Consider the following 22,371-nt stretch of genomic DNA (forward strand, 5'->3'; position numbering starts at 1 on the left):
AATTTCACCGAAATCATTAAAACCCTCAAACCGGACATACTCATTTACGACTTCAACCAACAATTAATGGGCCTCAACCGTCGCAGCATCAATCGGGAAACCAGCAGTTCAATTCATCAGCACTAGCGCTTCCGTCCTTTGTTACTTCCTCCATGAATTTATGAAACAGGAGGATGACTTCCCTTATCCCGTCTTGAATCTTCGGGGAACTCACTGGAACCGAAAAATTGAAACAAAGAGCAAATGAGTAAAGCCAATCTGACACTTTGATCTCTTGAGCCGACTCTTACCAATGGGCTACATTGGTGGGGTAAATATGATAACGAATTAAGTGTGTAGCACATGACAGACTCGAATCCAGGACCTTAGGGTTAATATTCTATTCTTGTTGCCGCTAGACTAGAAAGGGGATAAAGTTTTATTAATAAGCTAAATGAGTTTTAATAATTTTTGTAAAAGTAATTTCTTTACTATTAGATTCTTTATTTGAAGCATTGATGGTTCGTGTTTCAGATTAGTTATTGGGACAAGATTTTGATTCTTAAAAAATTGTTTTTTTATTGATTATTTTCAACGACAATAAATGAATCCGTAAGTATCAACACCCATTAACAAATAGATAAAGCCATCTATATCTATTAACGATAGATAAAGTCGTCTATAAAAGATTACTTTTGAACGACACTAAAATGATACATTCTTAAACAAATTGTTGTTAATAGCTTATTATTTAAAATTGTAATGCCATTTACCGTCGTCAATGGAATACTACTTCAAATTTTAACGACGTTACATTTAGCGTCGTTAAAACGTAATCTTTTATAGACGGTTTTATTTAGCGTCAATTAACGACGAGTTTTCTGTTGTTAAAGATTTTAAGGGTTAAAAACCAATTAACAATGGTAAAAAATCTACCCATTAACGACAAAAAATGAAACCGTGCCTAAAGATTTGTAAGCTTAACGATACATTAACGACAGTAAATAAAACTGTCATTAAAGTGTTCTAAGTACCGTCAATAAACAAAAGTGATTGAAATCGTCGATTAAGATTTAAGTATTAACCACCAATTAACGCCGGAAATGAGACATTGAGAATCCATCCTCATGATGAATTTAAGGTATAGCATTCCTTCAAAGTTAATCATCATTATTAATCTATTTAGGGTTATTATGTATTTGTAACTTTTGATTGCTAACAAGAAATATGCATAAAGAGTTCGACTAGACATCGTTGAAATTGAAAACGAACAAGAATTCGTTAAAATATGAAATCTCTTACTATAAGTTTCAACTTTCACCGAGATATATGTTGTTATTCAACATGTTATTGAGTTTTTAATTGATTATTCTTACAAATTAGGTTAAGAAAACAAAATTAATTTTAACAATTCTAATTCACAAAACTATTCCCCAATTAGTTATTTCTCTAGTCCTTATCACCAACCACCACCATAGAAATCAAAATCAATTTTTTCTTCTTCAAAATTGACATCTATGTATACAAAAGAAGGCCAAATATTGTATTTTTGCGTGCTTACGTTAGGACTAATAATTATTAATGATGGAGAAAGCAAGAATTAATTTGAAAGCTTAATTATTTAATCCTACTTTTGTTTTGTTCTCTTTAAATGTCACAGTTTTTCATTCCCAATAAAAACGTCATAACAACCTTATATGGGGTCACGAATCTATAAGATCGTGATATTTTTTCTAAATAATAAACTTTTATTTAAAATACAAAAAGAATAATAATAATTACATGAAAGACTAATCAATTTTTTCTTGATGAGAAAAGAAGGCCATTATATTCAAAGAAGGCGAAGTCATATTTTGCATGCCTAAATTAGAAATGACACACTTATTCAAAATTTTCAAATAATCTAATATGTCCAACAAAACAAGAAAAATAATTGGACGGATAATCCAACTATTAAGTCCGATACCTTCTTCCATTTATTATTATAAGTATCCTAAGAAATTCAATTAATCTCTCAATCTCATTAAAGAAAACACTGATCAGATCATATGGAGACGAAGAAGCCATGTTTGAATGTTGTAATGGTCCCATGGCTAGCCCATGGCCATATCTCTCCTTACTTAGAACTTGCCAAAAGGCTTTCCAACAAAAACCTCCAAATCTATCTATGTTCAACTCCTATCAATCTGAGTTCTATCAAGAAAAGGGTCACCCACAAATACTCTCAATCTATCAAACTCATCGAACTCCATATCCCATCTCAACCAGACCTTCCCGATCCCAGTTTCCACACAACAAATGGCCTCCCACTTCACCTTAACTCAGTTCTCAAAAGAGCCATGGACAAGGCCAGCCCATCTTTCACCGAAATCATTAAAACCCTCAAACCGGACATACTCATTTACGACTTCAACCAACAATGGGCCTCAACCGTCGCAGCATCAATCGGGATACCAGCAGTTCAATTCATCAGCACTAGTGCTTCCGTCCTCTGTTACTTCCTCCATGAATTTATGAAACAGGATGATGACTTCCCTTATCCCGTCTTGAATCTTAGGGGAACTCACTGGAACCGAAAAATTCAAGAAATGTTGAAACGAAGAGCAGATGAGCAAAGCCAATCTGAAAGTGGAAGTAATATTCCTATTTTCATTTTGATGCTATTTAGTTTAGATTTCATAATTATAATATAATATTTCAACAGGCACCGGGCTCACGAGTATAACCGGCGACATCCTATTCATGAAGACTTTTGGAGAAATGGAAGGGAAATACATTGAGTACGGATCAAAACTAATTGGAAAAAAGATAGTCCCCACGGGTCCTCTGGCTCAAGAACACGAAGACTCGGAAGATAATAGCGAGATCATGGAGTGGCTTAACAAGAAAGAGGCATCTTCAACGGTTTTTGTATCATTTGGAACAGAGTCCTTTTTGTCTAGAGAAGAAACAGAGGAAGTGGCAAAAGGGTTGGAGCTAAGTATGGTGAATTTCATTTGGGTGCTTAGATTTTCCTTTGAGGAGGAGGAAAAGATTTCAATTGAAGAAGCCCTGCCCAATGGCTTTCTTGAGAGGGTAGGAGATAGAGGACTTGTTGTTGAGAAATGGGCTCCACAAGCTAGAATATTGGGGCACCCAAATGTTGGAGGATTTGTAAGTCATTGTGGGTGGGGTTCTACAATTGAGGCTATGTCATTTGGGGTGCCAATTGTGTCTATACCTATGAACTTTGACCAACCATTGAATGCAAGGCTGGTTGAGGAGATTGGTGTGGGATTGGATGTAGGGAGAGATGAGAATGGAAGGTTTAGTGGAGAAGAGATTGCAGATTTGATAAGTGAATTGATTGTAGGTGAAAAAGGGAAGAAAATAAGGGATAAAGCAAGAGAAATGAGAGAAAAAATTAAAAGTAAAGGGGATGAAGACATTGATGGTGTTATGGAAGAATTGTACAAGCTTCACAATAACAAAATTGATGGAGAGAGCAAGGATTAATTCTCATTATCGACGACAAATGAAACCGTGGCTAAAGATTGTAAGATTAACATTAGTAAATAAAACTGTCGTTAAAGTGTTCTAAGTACCGTCAATAAACAACGATGATTGTAACCGTCGATTAAGATTTAAGTATTAACCACCAATTAACGCCGGGAACAAGACATTGAGAATCCATCATCATTATTAATCTATTTAGGGTTATAATGTATTTTTAACTTTTGGTTGCTGGCAAGAAAGATGCATAAAGAAGTACAAACAGCTCCACTAGACATCGTTGAAATTGAAAACATTTACGAATTCATTATATTGTTTTAGGACAATAATATGAAATTAAATCTCTTACTATAAGTTTCAACTTTCACCAACATACACATGTTATTGAGTTTTTAATTGATTATCGTTATTTGTTTATCATAAAATTGTATCTTGACTTTGTCAATAAAATAAAATTAATTTTAACAATTCTGATCCATAAAAAGAAAATAAAATTAATTTTAACAATTTTGATTCGTTATAAAGGAATACAATACGTTGTTATTCTCATTCCAATGATGTAAAATATATATACAAGATTTTTCACTAATTTAGAGATCTCAATATATTAAATTGATTATATTTATTTTATTAAGATCCACTAATTTAGATTAATTTATGATCTTCAATATATTACATTTATTAAGTTATTTATCCAGTCCTTATTATCTCCCACCACCACCATAGAATCAAAATCAAAATTGTTTTCTTCAAAATAGAAAACAAAATTGATATCGATGTACACAAAAGAAGGCCAAACATTTGTATTTTTTGCGGGCTTAGGTTAGGACTAATAATTATTATTATTATAGAGAAAGGAAGAATTAATTTGATAGCCTAATGACCGGCAAATCCGATGAATCGGTCGTCAAACCGGAGTACCGAACTGGGTTTCCTAAAAAATCGGAAATGCAATTAACCTAGTTAAACCCGACCAACCCGGCGATTGAACCGGAAATCTAACAGCCCGGGTTAACCCGGGCGGGTTTATCCTAATTTTTTTTTAAAAAAAATTACTTTTTTTCTTTCTCACTTATCACTCTCTCAGTTTCCCTCTCCCGGTTTTTTTTTCTCATTGGATTTACCTATTTTTAGTTCCATGTGGGTAGATTATCGATTTCTAGTTTTAGACACTAAGAATGACAGAATTAGATGATTCAATGAACAAATTGTAATTGTGTTAATCAATGAGTTAAGAGTTTGTGTTTATTTTAATTGTGTTGTCCCTAATGGAGGTAATGAACATATTGTAATTGTGAAATAATATTTTGAATTTTGATTGCTACTTTGACAATTATTGTATAAATAATTTGATGAATTTTTTCTTATTTTCTATTATTTTATTATTATATGAAACTCACCGATTGAACCAATTGACCCACCAGTTGAACCAGTAACCTAGTGACCCAGTCTCTTCACCGGGTTGATAACCGGACACGTTTCATTCAAAACTATGAAAAAAAAAAGACAACTTAAAAATGAGCAGTTACTTTCTAGCCTAATAAGATATTTTAAGTGATTTTATTTTGTTTGAGGTCCCATTTTCATTCTCAATAAAAATTTCATTACAACCTTGTGTGGGGACACGAATCTATAAAATCGTGATATTTTTTCTAAAGAATAAACTCTTATTTAAAATATAAAAAGAATAATAATAATGACATGAAAGACTAATCAATTTTTTCATGATGAGAAAAGAAGGCCATTATATTTAAAGAAGGCGAAGTCATATTTTGCATGCCTAAATGAGAAATGACACACTTATTCAAAATTTTCAAATAACCTAACATGTCCAAACAAAACAACAAAAATAATTGGACGGATAATCCAACTATTCCGTCCTTTACCTCCGTCCTTTAATTATTATAACTAGCATAAGAAATTCAATTCATCTCTCAATTTCATTAAAAAAAACTGATCAGATCAGATCAGATGGAGACGAAGAAGCCATGCTTGAATATTGTAATGGTCCCATGGCTAGCCCATGGCCATATCTCTCCTTACTTAGAGCTTGCCAAAAGGCTTTCCAACAAAAACCTCCAAATCTATCTATGTTCAACTCCGATCAATCTGAGTTCTATCAAGAAAAGGGTCAGCTCGAAATACTCTCAATCGATCAAACTCATCGAACTCCATATCCCATCTCAACCAGACCTTCCTGATCCCAGTTTCCACACAACAAATGGTCTCCCACTTCACCTCAACTCAGTTCTCAAAAGAGCCATGGACATGGCCAGCCCAAATTTCACTGAAATCATTAAAACCCTCAACCCGGACATAATCATTTACGACTTCAACCAACAATGGGCCTCAACCGCCGCAGCATCAATTGGGATACCAGCAGTTCAATTCATCAGCACCAGCGCTTCCATCATCTGTTATTTCCTCCATAAATTCAGGAGGGCCGACGTGGATTTCCCTTGTGATCGTCCTTCCATCAACCTTGGAATTTACTGGAATAGAAAACTTGAAGAAATCATTAACTCAAGTTCAAATGATCGTGTCCAAAGTGGAAGTGGTGGAGTTCATGCAACCTTGAGTAGATCATGTGACATAATGTTCATGAAGACATTCGGAGAAATTGAAGGGAAATATATAGAGTACGTATCAGAATTGTTAGGGCAAAGGATAGTTCCGACAGGTATATATACTTTGTTTTTTCTTTATTTTTTTAAAAAACATTACAAGTCATGACATGATTTATCACGAAAAGGTCCATTGGTTCAAGAACCAAAAGAGGGGGAAGATAACAACGAGATCATGGAGTGGCTCAACAAGAAAGAGAAATCATCAACAATGTTCGTGTCATTTGGAACAGAGTACTTTCTATCGAGAAATGAAAGGGAGGAAATAGCAAAAGGGTTGGAGCTAAGCATGGTGAATTTCATTTGGGTGCTTAGATTTTCTCTTGAGGAGAAGATTTCAATTGAAGAAGCCCTACCCAATGGCTTCCTTAAAAGAGTAGGAGATAGAGGACTTGTAGTTGAGAAATGGGCTCCGCAAGCTAGAATCTTGGTGCACCCAAATGTTGGAGGATTTGTAAGCCATTGTGGGTGGGGTTCTACAATTGAGGCTATGTCATTTGGAGTCCCAATTGTGGCTATACCCATGAACTTAGACCAACCAGTGAATGCAAGGCTAGTGGAGGAAATCGGTGTGGGGTTGGAAGTAAATAGAGATGAGAATGGAGGGCTTAGTGGGGAAGAGATTTCAAACTTCATAAGGGAAGTCATACTTGGTGATGAAGATGGGAAGAAGATTAGGGATAAAGCAAGAGAAATGAAAGAAAAAATCAAAAGTAAAGGAGAAGAAGATATTGATGGTGTTGTCCAAGAATTGTTCAAACTAGTTTTCAAGAAGAATTGAGCCATTTTTATTTGTTATGATTCATAATTATCCTATTTTTGTTATTTGAACTATCAATAATAGTCGTATTACCATATCGAAAAATGTATTGATTATTCTTAAATGCGTGACAATTTCATTATTTCACATTTTCATAAAGATCTTGTTTTTAATCGTCACATCCCATCATCTCCGTACTTTTTATAATAGTTGATGATAAGTTTAGTTTTGTTTTGTTTCATTTTTCGCATGTTATTTTCACTTTGACATTTATAACAAGACAATCACAAAGCAATCAAGAAAAAATAAAAGGACAAAAGTTGGAGCAAAAACCAAAGGAACAAAAACAAGCAAAGAAAAAAATGAATGGCTGAAAAATGCCTTGTCATCTTAACACATAAAAACAAATAATTAAGCTTTCAAATTAGTCTTGCTTTCTCCATCAATAATAATTATACTTACAATTTCTTTATTTTTAATTTTTTTTTTGCATGTCAGGTACTTAGGTTATTTATTAATTTTTTAAAAAAAAATAGTATTTTAAAGGTCCACACGCAAAAAAAAATGATTATACAACCTTTTTTAATAAAATACAAAATGGTTGTCTTGTTATTAGTTCGAGTATTCACACTCAAACCATTTAACAAAACAAAACTAAAATAGAAATGATTTTGATTCGATGGTGGTACTGGTGGTACTGGTGATCATAAGGAGAGAAATAACTATTCAGGGATTAATGGTAGGGATAAAACATTAAAATTATTTTTCTTTTGTTAACAAAGTTTTTTTATTAAGATACAATTCTATAATTTCAAATAATTATTATTTTTTTATACTACGGTTTTATTTACTGTTCAATGAAGGTGAATATTAAAAACCTTTAACGACAGTTCCATTCAGTGTTGTTAATAGTTTAGTTAAAGCTTACCATCTTTAGCAACGGTTTGATTCATCGTCATAAATGGTTTTAATACTTAAAATCTTAAACGACAGTTTCATTTATTGTCGGTAATGGTTATCGACGGTTTCGTTTACCGTCGTTGAAAGACATCTAATAAAGAATCTAAATAGTTTATGAGATTCACTTCAGTATTTGGTTTACTTCAATGAAACTCTTCAAGAGTTGTATAATATTTTAGATTTTTAATAAATATATATTATTTGTAACTTCTAGTCAAGTTTTCTCCTAAAAGATTTGTCAACCTTAAACTTTTTGATTTGCCCTAGCTTCCTCGATAAGAAACATCTTCACTCCTTTAAAAAAAAAATGATATTTTAGTTGAAATAAAAGAAAAAATGACAAGTTATTTAAAGATTATTCAAATAAATCAAAAATAAAAGCCTTGTAAATAAAGATAGAATAGAGAATGGGTCAATTTTTATATATATATATATGTATACTTTTCAAAGAACTATTTATGTAATATATAAATAACATGATTGGATTCAACTGCATCATTCAATTTGGACGGCACACCAAACAAAATGGATATAATTATTTCAATTGTATAATGTTAGTTTATTTAGGATTTTTATTAGTTTATTCAACTACTTAGGATTTTTGTTGGATTTTTATTCATTCTTAACTCATTCTAGATGAGAAAGAACTTTATTCAGCTCTTCTCATGGTTGCATCATCTTACACTATGAAAGATCCAAACCATATTAGAGATTTCATTCTCTTTGAATATTAATATATATTCTTTTAAGCGTTTGAGAATTAAAAGAAACAAAATTAATTGAATTGGTATTAGTGACCGATAACACTTTTTTTATGAACTGTCTAAACAAGAAAGTGATCAAAATGAACCACCGTCCCCAGTGAATTTTGAAAACCAAACATTTTGTTTTCTTTTACATTATAGAGACAACAACAACTTGTCCATCTAAATGACATAAGTAACCAAACATGAATGAAATTGGAACAACTTTAGAGTGCTTAATAAACACATAAAATTGTATAATCCATAGGAAAGCAAAACAAAAGTGGACAATTAATTAAGCTTTGAGAATTAACCTATCAATATTCTCATTGTGAAGCTTGTACAATTCTTCCACAACACAATCAATGTCTTCATCCCCTTTATTTTGAATTGTTTCTCTCATTTCTCTTGCTTTATCCCTTATTCTCTTCCCTTTTTCACCTACTATCAATTCACTTATCAAATCTGCAATCTCTTCTCCACTAAACCTTCCATTCTCATCTCTCCCTACTTCCAATCCCACGCCAATCTCCTCCACTAGCCTTGCATTCAATGGTTGATCAAAGTTCATAGGTATAGCCACAATTGGCACCCCAAATGACATAGCCTCAATTGTAGAACCCCACCCACAATGGCTTACAAATCCTCCAACATTTGGGTGCGCCAATATTCTAGCTTGTGGAGCCCATTTCTCAACAACAAGTCCTCTATTTACTACCCTCTCAAGAAAGCCATTGGGCAGGGCTTCTTCAATTGAAATCTTCGCCTCCTCAAAGGAAAATCTAAGCACCCAAATGAAATTCACCATACTTAGCTCCAACCCTTTTGCTACTTCCTCTGTTTCTTCTCTAGACAAAAAGGATTCTGTTCCAAATGATACGAAAACAGTTGAAGATGCCTCTTTCTTGTTAAGCCACTCCATGATCTCGCTATTATCTTCGGATCCTTCATGTTCTTGAGCCAGAGGACCTGTGGGGACTATCTTTTTGCCAATTAGTTTTGATCCGTACTCGATGTATTTCCCTTCCATTTCTTCAAAAGTCTTCATGAATAGGATGTCACAGTTTCTACTCGTGAGCTCAGTGCCTGTTGAAATATATTATTATAATTCTGAAATCTAAACTAAATAGCATCAAAATGAAAATAGGAATATTACTTCCCCTTTCAGATTGGCTTTGATCATTTGCATTTTGTCTCAACATTTCTTGAATTATTCGGTTCCAGTGAGTTCCCCGAAGATTCAAGACGGGATAAGGGAAATCAACGTCCTGTTTCATAAATTCATGGAGAAAGTAACAGAGGACGGAAGCGCTAGTGCTGATGAATTGAACTGCTGGTATCCCGATTGATGCTGCGGCGGTTGAGGCCCATTGTTGGTTGAAGTCGTAAATGAGTATGTCCGGTTTCAGGGTTTTAATGATTTCGGTGAAAGATGGGCTGGCCATGTCCATGGCTTTTTTGAGAACTGAGTTGAGGTGAAGTGGGAGGCCATTTGTTGTGTGGAAACTGGGATCAGGGAGGTCTGGTTGAGATGGGATATGGAGTTCGATGAGTTTGATCGATTGAGAGTATTTCTGGGTGACCCTTTTCTTGATAGAATTCAGATTGATCGGAGTTGAACATAGATAGATTTGGAAGTTTTTGTTGGAAAGCCTTTTGGCAAGCTCTAAGTAAGGAGAGACATGGCCATGGGCTAGCCATGGAACCATTACAACATTCAAGCATGGTTTCTTCGTCTCCATCTTTGAGCTCTATGCCTCTATGCATGTGCCATTTAACTTAAAAGGATAAGGTATGGATATTTGAAAGCTTTAGTTTATTTATTTGTAAGAGTATGCTTCTATACATTTTTTTTTATTTTTTTTAAATAAAAATAACAACGTTGGTGGTGAAGAGAAACTAAACACATAAAAAAAAAATTAATGTAAGTCTTGTTTCACAGATCGAACCTCGTATAATTTCAATTCAAGAAATAACAATGTGAATTTATTGACAATGTGAGTGATCCACAACAAAATAATTGAGATTAATTGTTCTCTCATTTTATAGTATTAGTTACTCCATGTAAATAATTAAATTATTGATTTTCTTAGGTTGCATCTATCTATTTACGAGCCTATTTTATCATGGATATCCTTATTTTGGATGATTTGTAAAACTAATATATTTATTTGAATGTAAACATTTTAAAGAGAAAAATTCAAGTTCGTTCACATTCTCTATCCAGATTCGCGTTACTTATTGCTCCACCTTATCTTTAATATTTAATTGTCCAAGTTTTAGCATATTAAGATTTTGTGAGGATGCTAACTTAAATAATAATATATACTTTATAATTATTTATTATATATGTAAACATTATTCTTATTATAATGACATTATTAATGTTATCCTATTATGGTAGGTTAAATGTCCACAATTTAAAGATTATTCAATTCCCATGTAAGAGTTGCTAGAGTTTACTTACTCATCACGGGTTGAATTCATGGTATACAATAATTCAATTTTGTCAACAGAACACCACTCGTTGAGTATTTGTATGTAACTCAAACTAAATTTTAATTTTTAACATATTTATTACGTTTTTACTCGTTTAAGATATTGTTACTCGTTTAACACATTTTTTACCGTTTAACAATTATTTGAATTATTTTACCTCGTTTAAAACGTTTTTGATATCTAACACTTTTTTAATCCATTTAATTAATATTTGTCTCGTTTAATTTATTCTGATCCGTTTAATACGTCGTTGACTCGTTTAATACATTTTTGACTTGATCAACACTTTTTTAACCCGTTTAACTAATATTTGTCTCGTTTTGACCGTTTAATAATTATTTAATTTGTTTTTATCCGTTTAATACGCCGCTGACTCGTTTAATACGTTTTTTACCCGTTTAACACACTTTTGATATATATTTATCACATTTTGCTTCGTTTATGAAATAGTTAATACGTTTTTTTATTAATTTGATATTTTAATTAATAAATTAATCGATAAAGTAATATGTAGAATTAATAAATAAGACATTGATTATGGTAAACTTTATTTATTTTTCAAACTAAACTAGATATTTAAAGAGATGTGTTATTGATTGTTTATATGTTTTAATAATTGTGGTCTGTTTTTTCTATTATTGAACCGTATACAATAAATATATTATTAATAAGTTTTAAAAATAATATTATTTTATCCTCATGTTCTACCAATTGTTTCCCTAAGTAATGAGAAAGTCAAATAACAATATAGTGAATAAGAAAAACGTGAATTTTATAGACTAATTAAATAGAAAATAATTAAATTTATTTTATTTGAAGTAACTTTAACTCATTCCAAATTAAACTCAAACTCAACTTAACCCAAACTCAACCCAAACTAAATTAACATTTTGATTTATGGTGGAAGTTTTGGTCAACCTAAGATATGTTCATTCCTAAATTTAATAATTTGAATTATGATAAATTTAACAAAAAAAATCTGAAATAGAATTAAAAAAATAAATGAAATAGTAATATGTAAAATTAAACTCAAATGTAGTGATGAAATATAACGGTTTCCATAGTCTATTGTTATTTTTATTCATAAATTGTTATATATATATATATATATATATATAGGGCCGGTCCTTGGGTCATCTTGAAATAAGGTATAAATATCCATGATATTTCCATTTTCTTCCGGAATTCTATTTGTATGCTTAGCTATTTCTACATCTAACAAAAGGAGACTCATGATCTGATAAGCACTTGCAGAGGCATCTTGTGTGATAGGAATTTGACAAGGAGCACCCACTGGCACGAGCCAAACTAGCTAAACGCGAGGAAAGCTTCACCGCCCTCTTCCAGCTCGAGCTCACAGACCTCTCTGAGTCAATTCCAAATGTAAAATCTTTCCCCTTTCGAAACTATAGTTATAAGGATAATTCTCCCAGGATTTCATATATTGAAGTAAATTCTTTTGGTATTCTCCGTCGTCTTCGTATATATTAGTATAATAATATTCATAATTTTGAATTAGTTCAGCTATATTTTTTTTATAATTTGTCTTTTGCTTTTCCGAAATATTATTTGGTATTTGACCTAACAAGATCCCTGTTAGAATCTCTGATTTAATCGGACTAGTTAAGTCCATAGAAACTTTATTTTCTTTCAGCAGATTGCCTGATAAGCCTCGGGATAGAACGGTCACTCCCAGGGCAGCTCATTTATTAAAAATAGTAAAGTTTTAATTAAATATATTGTAATTTTGAATTTAAGATATTGTAGTCTAATTATTTTAGATAAAAATTTAAAACTTTTGTTTTGATTATGGGTTCAAATCTCACAAAAAAAAAATTATATTTTATTAATTTTTTTAACTCGACTTAGGGCAACAAAAAGTATCGAGCATTTTTCTGAGGTTGGAGCAGCCCAAAACTCGGGACCGGCTCTATATATATATATATATATATATATAATAAATAATATAAAGTATTAAATCAATCTAATAATTATAATATTTGTTGATAGTCAATCCAAAAACGAGCTCAATTCAGTACGAATCCGAAAGAATTTTTACAAAAATTATAAATATTTGCCAAAAAAAAATGTATTGTCAAATAATAATGAGTTATTTAGTTATATGGTCTAAAGTAAAATAAACTATTACAAATATGAGACATAAGTTCTAATAATTATTTATTAATAAAATGAAAAATAAATAGTAAAATAAACTATTACAAATATGAGACATAAGTTCTAATAATAATTTATTAATAAAATGAAAAATAATTTTCCAATAAATTCATCTCAACTTAAAGATGGAGGGACTAGAGAATATGAGGAGTGACTAATGTTAGAATCAAAGTTTATTTGAAAAAATATAAATTTAATAAAAAAAAAGAAGTTATTATTATTATTAGAAAGAGGAAGAAGAAGAAGAAGAAGAAGGGTTCGGCATGAATTACGGAAAGTCAGTTACGGTAGTGGTGGTCTCGTCGGTGTAGAAAGAGCTGAATTATCGTCGACCTCTCTCTTCCTTCTTCTTCTTTCCCAACCCTGAAATACATCATACTCTCTAGATCTATCCTTTCTCAACTTCGAATCCGAATTACTATAATCACAAAATGGCAGATCAGCTCACCGATGATCAGATTTCCGAGTTCAAGGAGGCCTTCAGCCTCTTCGATAAGGATGGAGACGGTGCGTCCCTATATTCTCTTTTCCTTTTTCTTTTCCCGTCTTTTCTTTGCCAGAAAGATGATTTATTTTATCATGATGCAATGTAATGGATCAGATCTGTTCCGTTCCGATCAGTTCAGTTCTCCATTACATTTGATTTTGATCTGTTCTGGGTTTTATTTCAATTTTGCTTCCATGCCTGTGACATTACTGTATCTGTTATCTATGGTCATTCAAAAGATTATTGATTTTGATCCTGGAGAGCGATTTTGGGGAAGATAGGCGATGGGGATGAGATCATTATTGACTAGAATGTAGAATACACCCCAAAACACTAAAAATGTCTTTGGTATTGTTTGATATACTTAATTGCTCCAGTTTAATTGATATCTCCCAGAGAAATAGAGTAATTGTGTCTGATTCATGTCCAAATCTGAGTTGCAACATAATTGCAGTGTTTAAGACGAATCAAACTCATATTTGGACAAGAAAACATCAATGATTTTCTATGGAAATACATTTTTTTTGTCACCAATATGGATTTAGATGAGATAATGATCTAGAACATAACTTTAATCAGATATGTATTCACTATAGACTTTTTCTCGTTCAAACCCAGCTCCAATTTCATCTCTAGAAAGGAAATTTTGGTTATTGAGTTCGCCATGCAATTGGTTAATTTCATTGGTTTCCCTAGTTAGTTTTGAATGATTCAACCTTTACTCTGAAATGTAGGTTGTATCACTACTAAGGAGCTGGGAACAGTTATGAGATCTCTAGGGCAGAATCCAACCGAGGCAGAATTACAAGACATGATAAACGAAGTGGATGCTGATGGAAATGGAACAATTGATTTCCCGGAGTTTCTAAACCTGATGGCTAGAAAGATGAAGGATACAGATTCTGAGGAGGAACTAAAAGAGGCATTCCGGGTTTTCGATAAGGATCAGAATGGGTTCATTTCTGCTGCAGAGTTGCGCCATGTAATGACGAACCTCGGGGAGAAACTAACTGATGAAGAAGTTGATGAAATGATACGCGAAGCGGATGTGGATGGTGATGGCCAAATCAATTATGAGGAGTTTGTTAAGGTGATGATGGCCAAGTGATGAAGATGATAATCATGGTGCAAAATATATATAGTAAGTGTTTATTTGCAGATAAAAAAAAGAGACTAAAATGACCTAAAAATCTTGGAATATGGATCAGGTTCTTGTTATAACTGATCTTTACTTCTTCTTTTTTATGCCATTCGATTCAAAGGTTTTGTGAACTGTATTGGAAAGACTTATTTAACCCCTTTCTCGGAATTATAATTTCATCCGGGGTTAGTTTACGCAGACATAGGAAACACATTTGTTTATGTATCTGGATTCATATCCAAATTCTGATGAGAATCTGCCAATAAATTTTTGAGTATGTCTTTCAAATGTGATCTCATGGGAATATGATTATCGTATTTTCGCTTGAACATGGATGATTGTTATAACAACCATCTTCCATTTCTATAGATGGTGATGGTTTTTGTGTGCTTTCATGAGTCAATTTGTCAATGAGGGAATGTTGCACATTTTGATGAGAAATTATGACACAAAATGTGTTTTCAAATGATCTCTCTTGAGCAATGGATGATTGTTACAACATGTGTCTCACATTTCTATGGAAGTGGTGATTGTTTGTGTATTTTTAATGAGTGGTTTCGACGAAGAATGTTGCGCATCATGAGAAAAAGAAAACGAGGACAACCATGAGTATTATATTCTTAACCGTTAACATTTCCTAATGGGCTTGACCTAAGCCCAATAGGTAAAGCTCGTTAGGTTTTCAAAGGCATTATAATATAATGAAATGACCAATTTACCCTTCAGTTTCGCTACAATACCCGCAGCTCTAGTCAATTGTAGAAGAATGTTTGATCTCGGCCTCCCTTCCATTCTTTCTTTGCATCTCATCAATTTCTATCGATCTTTTCGCATCTCCTTCTGTGTTCAATTTCTCTTACAAACCTACAATCTTGAGTAGATCGAGATCAACAGAACCTACAATCTTGAGTAGATCGAGATCAACGGAAGAATTCAACCATCAAACCTCGTTGAATTGATACCGTCGAGGTTCTGTACAATTCAACAAGAACTCATCTTTTGGGGAAAGTCTAGGCGATGCATTTCAATATCAACCATCTGTAAAATCCAAATAGGTATGTTCTTTCCTCTTTTATTTTTCTTCTTTTCCTACTTGCTTAAATTGGAGGTTTTTTCATTTGCATCAATTGCAATTGAAAAAGAAGAAGAGGTAAATCTAAAACATTCCAAAACAAGTCCAATTATACAAAATGAAACTTTCAGTATTATAAACCCAACATATCTATAGACCTTTTCTATCTTTGTTTTCAATTTTCTCAAAACATATATTAAAGATTTGCAAGTTTTCCTCTGGGTGGTGTATGCTATAGGTTAAATTCTTGGACACAATGACGACAACAAAACAATAAGAGTGTTCGGGGTACAATTAGAGTGAGTCTCTTCTCTCGATCTCTCAACAATAAATATGTTGTGATTCGAAAGAATTTCTCGTCCGAATCTCAATGATCAATTTCATTTGGAAATATGATCTATAACTTACACAATATAGATTCTCTTGTGGGTGATAGGTTGTGTCTAATTGAATTGTCCAAACTTATACTGTTATGTATCCAAAAATTTATTACAATTTTCTAAATGTAACTTGTTTCTGAATAAGTTATAAAATTATAAGTGCAATGTTGTGTAATGCTAATACACTTTGTCTACATTTGATAAGAAGTTGTAAATATAAATTGTATACAAATATGATGTACAATTTGTATATATATAGAGATAGATTATTGTTGTTAAAATTAATTATATATGTTTTATAATTTGTAGTTAATATGACAAATAGATAGCATAATCTTAACTTTTACTCTCTTTTTTTTAATAATTTTATTAAATAATGTTATATTATTATTTGAGTAATAATAGAGAGCAAGAATAGTGTCGGAAATGATGTGTCAGCACGTGATCACGTGTTGTCAATCATTCCTGACACCATTAGGACATCAAATTCTCCTTCGACATCCTATGTAATAACATCAAATTCTCTTTCGACATCCTATGTAATAAATATTCATATTTTACTATTGGATATCTTCTTTCAGGATGAAAAAGGAATGCAAGCTCATCATTGTTGGAGATTCACATGGCCTTTTCCACATGAGTAATTCTTTTCTTCGTCTTTCTTTCTCTCAAAATGGGTCTCTTAATTAATCAAGCAATTCAAAACACTAAATCCAATAAGGTCATTTAGAACACCAAAGTCTAAAATGGGAATGGTTAGCTATGAACATAAAGGTAATGACAATACTCTGAATGCTTATTGAAAGAAGAAAAAAAAATCTAAAAGTTGGGGAAGGGGATCAATTTGATGTAGATGTTGAGTTGGTGGCCAATAGTTTCTTGTCATCCTTCTATCCGAGCTTCATTCCTCTAGACTAACTTAATATGATAGTCGATGTAAGCTTTTTTTTTTCGAGAGGTAGGGTTATCCAGCTAGATTCTCATTTCCGGGATTGAAAATCTGCCTCATTTATCTTGTAAACGACTTTCATGAAGAAAAAAGTCCTGTGTATTTTGTTTACTCAGTCCAGTCTCAAGTTCGTTAAACCAATTAATTCTGCACAACCTTCTACAAACAGTTGTCGAAGTGTGCAAATTTGACGAGTAGCATTCAGAAAAGAAGATTTGAGGTGCCCTCCCTAATACAAGTTTAGGAGTTCTTTTACATTCGAACTCATCAGAGAGATGGAGAATTTCTTTATATTCTTAATTAGGACACATTAGGAAAGACCTATTTGGGAACTCATAGGTTGTTTTTAATAATGTGGCATAGTATACAACTAAACATATAAGAAGAACATACTGGTAAATAAGCTTTAATTTAAAGTTCTATTATAAATTCAAACCTCAATCATTTTGCAAGTATAATCTATCTGAAAATCAATCAAATAAGATGAGGGCAAAGAAGATGCAGTTGTACCAAAGTATACAAGATCTTACTCTCTGACACCACCAACAACAAAAAGACTCCATTTTCCCCCTTTAGCTCCTTCAGTTTTTTCACCACAAATCAGCTCTGAGAAAAGAAGAAGATAAGCAATTAACCATAAACTCATCTTACAAAAGAAAACTTGGTAGAATCTTTCAAAAAAGTTAAGTAAAAAATCACATATGGAGCCATTTAGTGATATGGGTATTTTCTCAGCTTCTAGTTACAGTTCCCAAATAGACCTTTACACAACATAATTTAAACTTTCAAACATTTGCAGAATAATCCTATAAAAGCAAGAGCAAGTGTCTTACTCTATCATGACCTCCTTTAGGTTAAGCCATTAAAAATAGTAGCCACTGCATTTTGGTGAACCGCACAAGCATTTCTTCTTCCTCTCTTCTTTCTCAGATTCAACTACACCATAATCAAAAGTCAATTCCTTCATAGGAGGAATGTGCTTGATCGCAAATAATCCCACATGGAGATTCGATTCATTCTTATTCTCACGCACAATCAGCTGCCAGTAAACATCAGGATCACAACTATGGTTCATAAATCGAGCTACATTCCCAACATCTTTCGAGCTAATAACCAGAGGATACGGGACTTTAAGAAGTTCGTTTTGCTTCCTCAATATAACATCAAACGGCTTGTATGATCGAGTTGTGTCAAATATATAGTTATTATCAACCTCTCTACTGGTTACAACTTCCCCTGCATATTCACAAATAAAAGCTCCAGCTCTAATGGGATCCCAAGACCTTAAGCCCCAACCCTTGTCATTTGTCTTGAACACCTCTAGTCGAACTTTCAAGCCTGCCTGAGAAATTTTTCCTCGGCAGTTGAGAGGGCATGAGCAAGATGAACCACATTCGTATATTAACGAGTTTGAATTTAAAAGAACACCCAAACTCGTATAAGGAAGGAAACCTCCGTTTTTCTGAATGCAACCGCAGTTAGAATTGCCAGGCTGGCATCCACCTCGACAACTGCAGCTCGTGGAAGGCTGTGGAGAATTAATCGGTTTAGGGTTCTTGAGACTGGATGAGTAAGTAAAATACCCAGGACTCTTTTCCTCATCAACCTCGTTTACAAGACAAACAGGCAGATTTTCAGCTCCAGACGTGAGATCTGGTAGTATAACCCCGGTTCTTGAAGAAATACTTTCCTTCCATTGCTGAATCGATTTCCACATCGTAAATGCTTGAGGCTGACCGGGTTTTCGACCTAATTTATACTTGAAAATGTTGTACCCTCCTTTTACTTTCTCGATCCACGATTCCTGGACTCGATATATACCATCGTAGATATATACCTTCCCGGTTGGGTGTGCGATATCCTTCACACCGCGAATTACTCTTACATCGTTTCCTTGATGTAAACTCTTCTCGAGAGCGAGATTACCTTTTACGAGTTTTTGATCCGATATTGTGTCTTGGGCTTTCTTATACATGTTCCCGCCTTGACCACTGTAAATCAAGACATCTCCATCATCAACATCTTCGTATCCTCCGGAGGAAACAATGCTAACCGCGACACATTCTTCGCTTGAATGTGTTTTCATACTCATGTAATCGATCCCCGACATTGATGGGGCATGCATTCCCACCACACAGAGTTCCATCCTGAAAAAGAAGATATCCCCGACATCAATCCCAGATACAGACCCAATCCTCTTTTTCGTGCACGTTCGAATCCCTTTATTCAGTAAGATCGCACCAGCCTTCAGGTTGGCATTCCTTGCCAGCGACGATGATTTGTTTCCTGAATCGTCGTGTTGGGCGATCCTTCTCCTCAGTAAGTCAAACATCATGAGAACACAATCAACTGTTTCTTTATCTTGATCAACTAGTCTAGAGGAATGGAACTTCGTTAGATCATACGATGAAAAGAAACTATTAGCCACCACCTCAACTTCTGCATCAACATCAACCCCATCCCCAATTTGAGAGTTTTTCATCTTTTTACTACTCCCCTTTGATTTATCCGACTTTGAACTACTTTCATCACCAAAGTTCATTGGATAACCATTCCCATTTTGTGACATTGGTGTTCTAAATGACCTAATTGGAGTTGGTGATTGAACTGCGTGGTTTACATCAAATGGTGTGGCTTGATTAAGAGACCCGTTTTGAGATAGGAAAGGAAAAAACGAGGTTACCCCAGGTGGGAAAGGACCGGTTGGAGGGGCACATACAAAATTAGCAGATTGAGGAGATGAGAATTGAGAGGAACCAAAATCTGGTGGGAACATTGGTTCTAGACATCTCAATGGTTTCACATTCAGTACCCGGGATTTATCCAGAGTCTCAGATCCTAAACCTTGTTCCATCACAACAATCAAATAAACTAAACCCAATTTAATCTCAAAGGTTACCAGCTTTCTTCACATGCTCTGAAACAGTAAAGATTTATACACCAAATGTAAATCTTGAAGTATTTCTAACTTCTCCCCTGCAGCAATCAATGAAATCTATACTCAGAATCAAAACCCAGAAAACAGAAATACCTACAAAACAGTAAACCCTAGAAAATTCAGAATGGGCAGAGCAAAACATGTGTATAAAAAAGAATGGAAAACGAAAAAGACTACAGATTCTTGTTATGGGTGACCCATATCGGCATTTGAACTGAATAATCTAACGAGAACGGAAAGGGAAAACTAGTTCAGATATAGAAATTACCTCTACAGGTCGGATTTACAAATCAAAAGTTCGAAGCTAGAGAGATCGAAGGGGAGGATGATTCTTGTAGGCGAAAGAACGTCGTCTTTGAGCTTTGCTCCGATTCTTACTCCGGCGAGTGAAGCTTCTTGGCCGGGGGATTGGCCGGTGGCATTCAATTTTGTACTAAATTTATAGAAAAAAATATTAACTTTTTCTTTTGTTTTCTTTTTTTGAAGACTTTTCATTTGTTTGAATAAATTGGACATGTAATGTTAATTTTCATTTTAGTGAGTCATAGGTGACACAACAGTATATTGTGAAAAGGACAAATTAATAATTTGTTTATGTTATCAAAAATATATATTTAATATATGAAGTTGAAATTGTTTTTTCAAATTAAACTTAGTTAAACACTTAATATGTAATTTTGATTAATTAAAAAAATATTATATTTACTAATTAAGGATATTTAATACAAGATAAAACATTACTATATATATATATATATTTATTTATTTTGGTTAAAAGAATTTTATTTTATTTTTTTAAGTTAGAGTTTTGCTTTTTCTTTGGAATGATTATTTTCTCTCAAATGTCTCAGTTCTTTCTCACAAGAATGATTATTTTCTCTCAAATGTCTCAGTTCTTTCTCACAAGAATAAGAAGAGGGCAAAACAGTCATTTTATAAAAAAATTATTATTACATTTTTGCCCCTCTTTGGGAATATGGGAACACGCAATTCTAGGTCGTTAAATAATCCACAAACACATCTAACCCCGGGAGCAGCCCCGAGAGAGCAAGTTCAAGGACTCGAAAACTTAGGGAGGCTTTTGTTATATATAATTATATTCAATAAAAAAAATAGGGGATTTCACAAGTTAAATAAACTAATTGGTAATATCATCCATTAACTAATATCAATTACTACCCATATATACTAATTAAATAGAAGAAAATATACTACAAATTAGTAAACAAACTTAGTTATAAAAATATAAGTCAAAATCACAATTTCCAACATATAAAGATTTTTTTTTTTTCTGAAAAAAAAAACATTAGAAACTCCGCCAATCTGATAAAACAGTTTTTCTTTTTTAAAAATAGGTAAATAATAATATTTTAATCAGCATTAAAATAAAAATAAGATTCAAAATTAACAAAACAAAACCCATAATAATTAATAAAGTTCAGATAATACTTTCAAAACAGTAATTAAAATTCGCAAACCCCATTAAAACAAAACATAATAATAATAATAAGATCCTCAATTACTCAAATCACCTCCCCTTCAATAACGACCAGCGCCGCCACCTCCATATCCACCGCCGCCACCTCCATAACCACCACCGCCTCCACCATATCCACCGCCACCACGACCACCTCCATAGCTACCACCGCCTCCACCATAACTACCACCTCCACCACCATATCCACCGCCACCGCCACCACGGTTGTACCCACCGCCGCCGCCGCCACCACCACTTCCCCTAGACTGAGCCTCATTAACAGTAATGTTACGACCATCAAGATCCTGACCGTTCATTCCTTCAATCGCAGCCTTCAATGACTGTTCATCCTTGAAAGTCACGAATCCAAAACCTCTAGATCTACCGGTTTCACGATCATTGATGATCTTTGCTTCAATGACTTCACCGTATTGAGAAAATGCTTTGTCAAGACCAGATTCATCAGTGGCCCATGCAAGACCACCGACAAAACACCTGAATTCTCCGTCGGAAGCCATTGAAATTCTAGTGAGAGAGTAGTGAGAGAGTAGAGAGAGAGTGAGAGAGGCGGGCTGATGAAGATGAGATAACAAATAATAACTTGTATTTATACTGTAAAAAAAATATTAGGGTTTTATAACATAGAAAGAAAGAAATCTCATTTATGACCGTTTTATAAAAATAAAATAGAAAGA

General features: G+C 33.3%; 6 protein-coding genes across 7 annotated transcripts; 3 read left to right on the plus strand and 3 right to left on the minus strand.

The window, feature by feature from the left end:
• The first annotated feature begins 2,012 nt into the window (after window positions 1-2,012).
• On the plus strand, window positions 2,013-3,574 carry LOC124912066 (beta-D-glucosyl crocetin beta-1,6-glucosyltransferase-like). Its single transcript, XM_047452623.1, has 2 exons — window positions 2,013-2,613; window positions 2,684-3,574. Exons 1-2 carry the CDS (start codon window positions 2,028-2,030, stop codon window positions 3,472-3,474), a joined length of 1,377 nt encoding a protein of 458 aa, XP_047308579.1. The 5' UTR covers window positions 2,013-2,027; the 3' UTR covers window positions 3,475-3,574.
• Window positions 3,575-5,428: 1,854 nt separating this feature from the next.
• Window positions 5,429-6,970, plus strand: LOC124912259 (beta-D-glucosyl crocetin beta-1,6-glucosyltransferase-like). Its single transcript, XM_047452827.1, has 2 exons — window positions 5,429-6,151; window positions 6,224-6,970. Exons 1-2 carry the CDS (start codon window positions 5,443-5,445, stop codon window positions 6,874-6,876), a joined length of 1,362 nt encoding a protein of 453 aa, XP_047308783.1. The 5' UTR covers window positions 5,429-5,442; the 3' UTR covers window positions 6,877-6,970.
• Window positions 6,971-8,746: 1,776 nt separating this feature from the next.
• On the minus strand, window positions 8,747-10,300 carry LOC124912759 (beta-D-glucosyl crocetin beta-1,6-glucosyltransferase-like). Its single transcript, XM_047453407.1, has 2 exons — window positions 9,715-10,300; window positions 8,747-9,644 (listed from the first exon to the last, which is right to left on the minus strand). The coding sequence occupies exons 1-2, from the start codon at window positions 10,298-10,300 to the stop codon at window positions 8,854-8,856; spliced, it is 1,377 nt and encodes a 458-aa protein (XP_047309363.1). The 3' UTR covers window positions 8,747-8,853.
• A 3,164-nt stretch (window positions 10,301-13,464) lies between these two features.
• LOC124912546 (calmodulin-7) lies at window positions 13,465-15,148 on the plus strand. Its single transcript, XM_047453182.1, has 2 exons — window positions 13,465-13,739; window positions 14,454-15,148. Exons 1-2 carry the CDS (start codon window positions 13,664-13,666, stop codon window positions 14,825-14,827), a joined length of 450 nt encoding a protein of 149 aa, XP_047309138.1. The 5' UTR covers window positions 13,465-13,663; the 3' UTR covers window positions 14,828-15,148.
• Window positions 15,149-17,661: 2,513 nt separating this feature from the next.
• On the minus strand, window positions 17,662-20,711 carry LOC124912498 (histone-lysine N-methyltransferase, H3 lysine-9 specific SUVH1-like). 2 transcript variants are annotated; one of them, XM_047453130.1, is made up of 3 exons: window positions 20,468-20,711; window positions 18,095-20,237; window positions 17,662-17,867 (listed from the first exon to the last, which is right to left on the minus strand). In XM_047453130.1, exon 2 carries the CDS (start codon window positions 20,113-20,115, stop codon window positions 18,124-18,126), a length of 1,992 nt encoding a protein of 663 aa, XP_047309086.1. In that variant the 5' UTR covers window positions 20,116-20,237; window positions 20,468-20,711; the 3' UTR covers window positions 17,662-17,867; window positions 18,095-18,123. The 2 variants fall into 2 exon arrangements, with proteins under 2 accessions (XP_047309086.1, XP_047309087.1); XM_047453131.1 differs by having other exon boundaries at window positions 18,095-20,292.
• An 872-nt stretch (window positions 20,712-21,583) lies between these two features.
• LOC124912316 (glycine-rich RNA-binding protein GRP1A-like) lies at window positions 21,584-22,265 on the minus strand. The gene has a single exon (XM_047452914.1). The coding sequence runs from the start codon at window positions 22,192-22,194 to the stop codon at window positions 21,739-21,741; it is 456 nt and encodes a 151-aa protein (XP_047308870.1). The 5' UTR covers window positions 22,195-22,265; the 3' UTR covers window positions 21,584-21,738.
• Window positions 22,266-22,371: the final 106 nt, after the last annotated feature.

Source organism: Impatiens glandulifera, chromosome 8 (genome assembly GCF_907164915.1).
Source record: "Impatiens glandulifera chromosome 8, dImpGla2.1, whole genome shotgun sequence".
In the NCBI taxonomy this organism is placed as follows: Eukaryota; Viridiplantae; Streptophyta; class Magnoliopsida; order Ericales; family Balsaminaceae; genus Impatiens; species Impatiens glandulifera.

Coding starts and splice junctions, on each gene's coding strand:
- LOC124912066 (XM_047452623.1), top strand. CDS start 2,028: ATGGAGACGAAGAAGCCATGTTTGAATGTTGTAATGGTCCCATGGCTA. Junction 2,614..2,683: donor AAGCCAATCTGAAAGTGGAA/GTAATATTCCTA, acceptor ATATTTCAACAG/GCACCGGGCTCACGAGTATA.
- LOC124912259 (XM_047452827.1), top strand. CDS start 5,443: ATGGAGACGAAGAAGCCATGCTTGAATATTGTAATGGTCCCATGGCTA. Junction 6,152..6,223: donor GCAAAGGATAGTTCCGACAG/GTATATATACTT, acceptor TATCACGAAAAG/GTCCATTGGTTCAAGAACCA.
- LOC124912759 (XM_047453407.1), bottom strand. CDS start 10,300: ATGGAGACGAAGAAACCATGCTTGAATGTTGTAATGGTTCCATGGCTA. Junction 9,645..9,714: donor AAGCCAATCTGAAAGGGGAA/GTAATATTCCTA, acceptor ATATTTCAACAG/GCACTGAGCTCACGAGTAGA.
- LOC124912546 (XM_047453182.1), top strand. CDS start 13,664: ATGGCAGATCAGCTCACCGATGATCAGATTTCCGAGTTCAAGGAGGCC. Junction 13,740..14,453: donor CTTCGATAAGGATGGAGACG/GTGCGTCCCTAT, acceptor TCTGAAATGTAG/GTTGTATCACTACTAAGGAG.
- LOC124912498 (XM_047453130.1), bottom strand. CDS start 20,115: ATGGAACAAGGTTTAGGATCTGAGACTCTGGATAAATCCCGGGTACTG.
- LOC124912316 (XM_047452914.1), bottom strand. CDS start 22,194: ATGGCTTCCGACGGAGAATTCAGGTGTTTTGTCGGTGGTCTTGCATGG.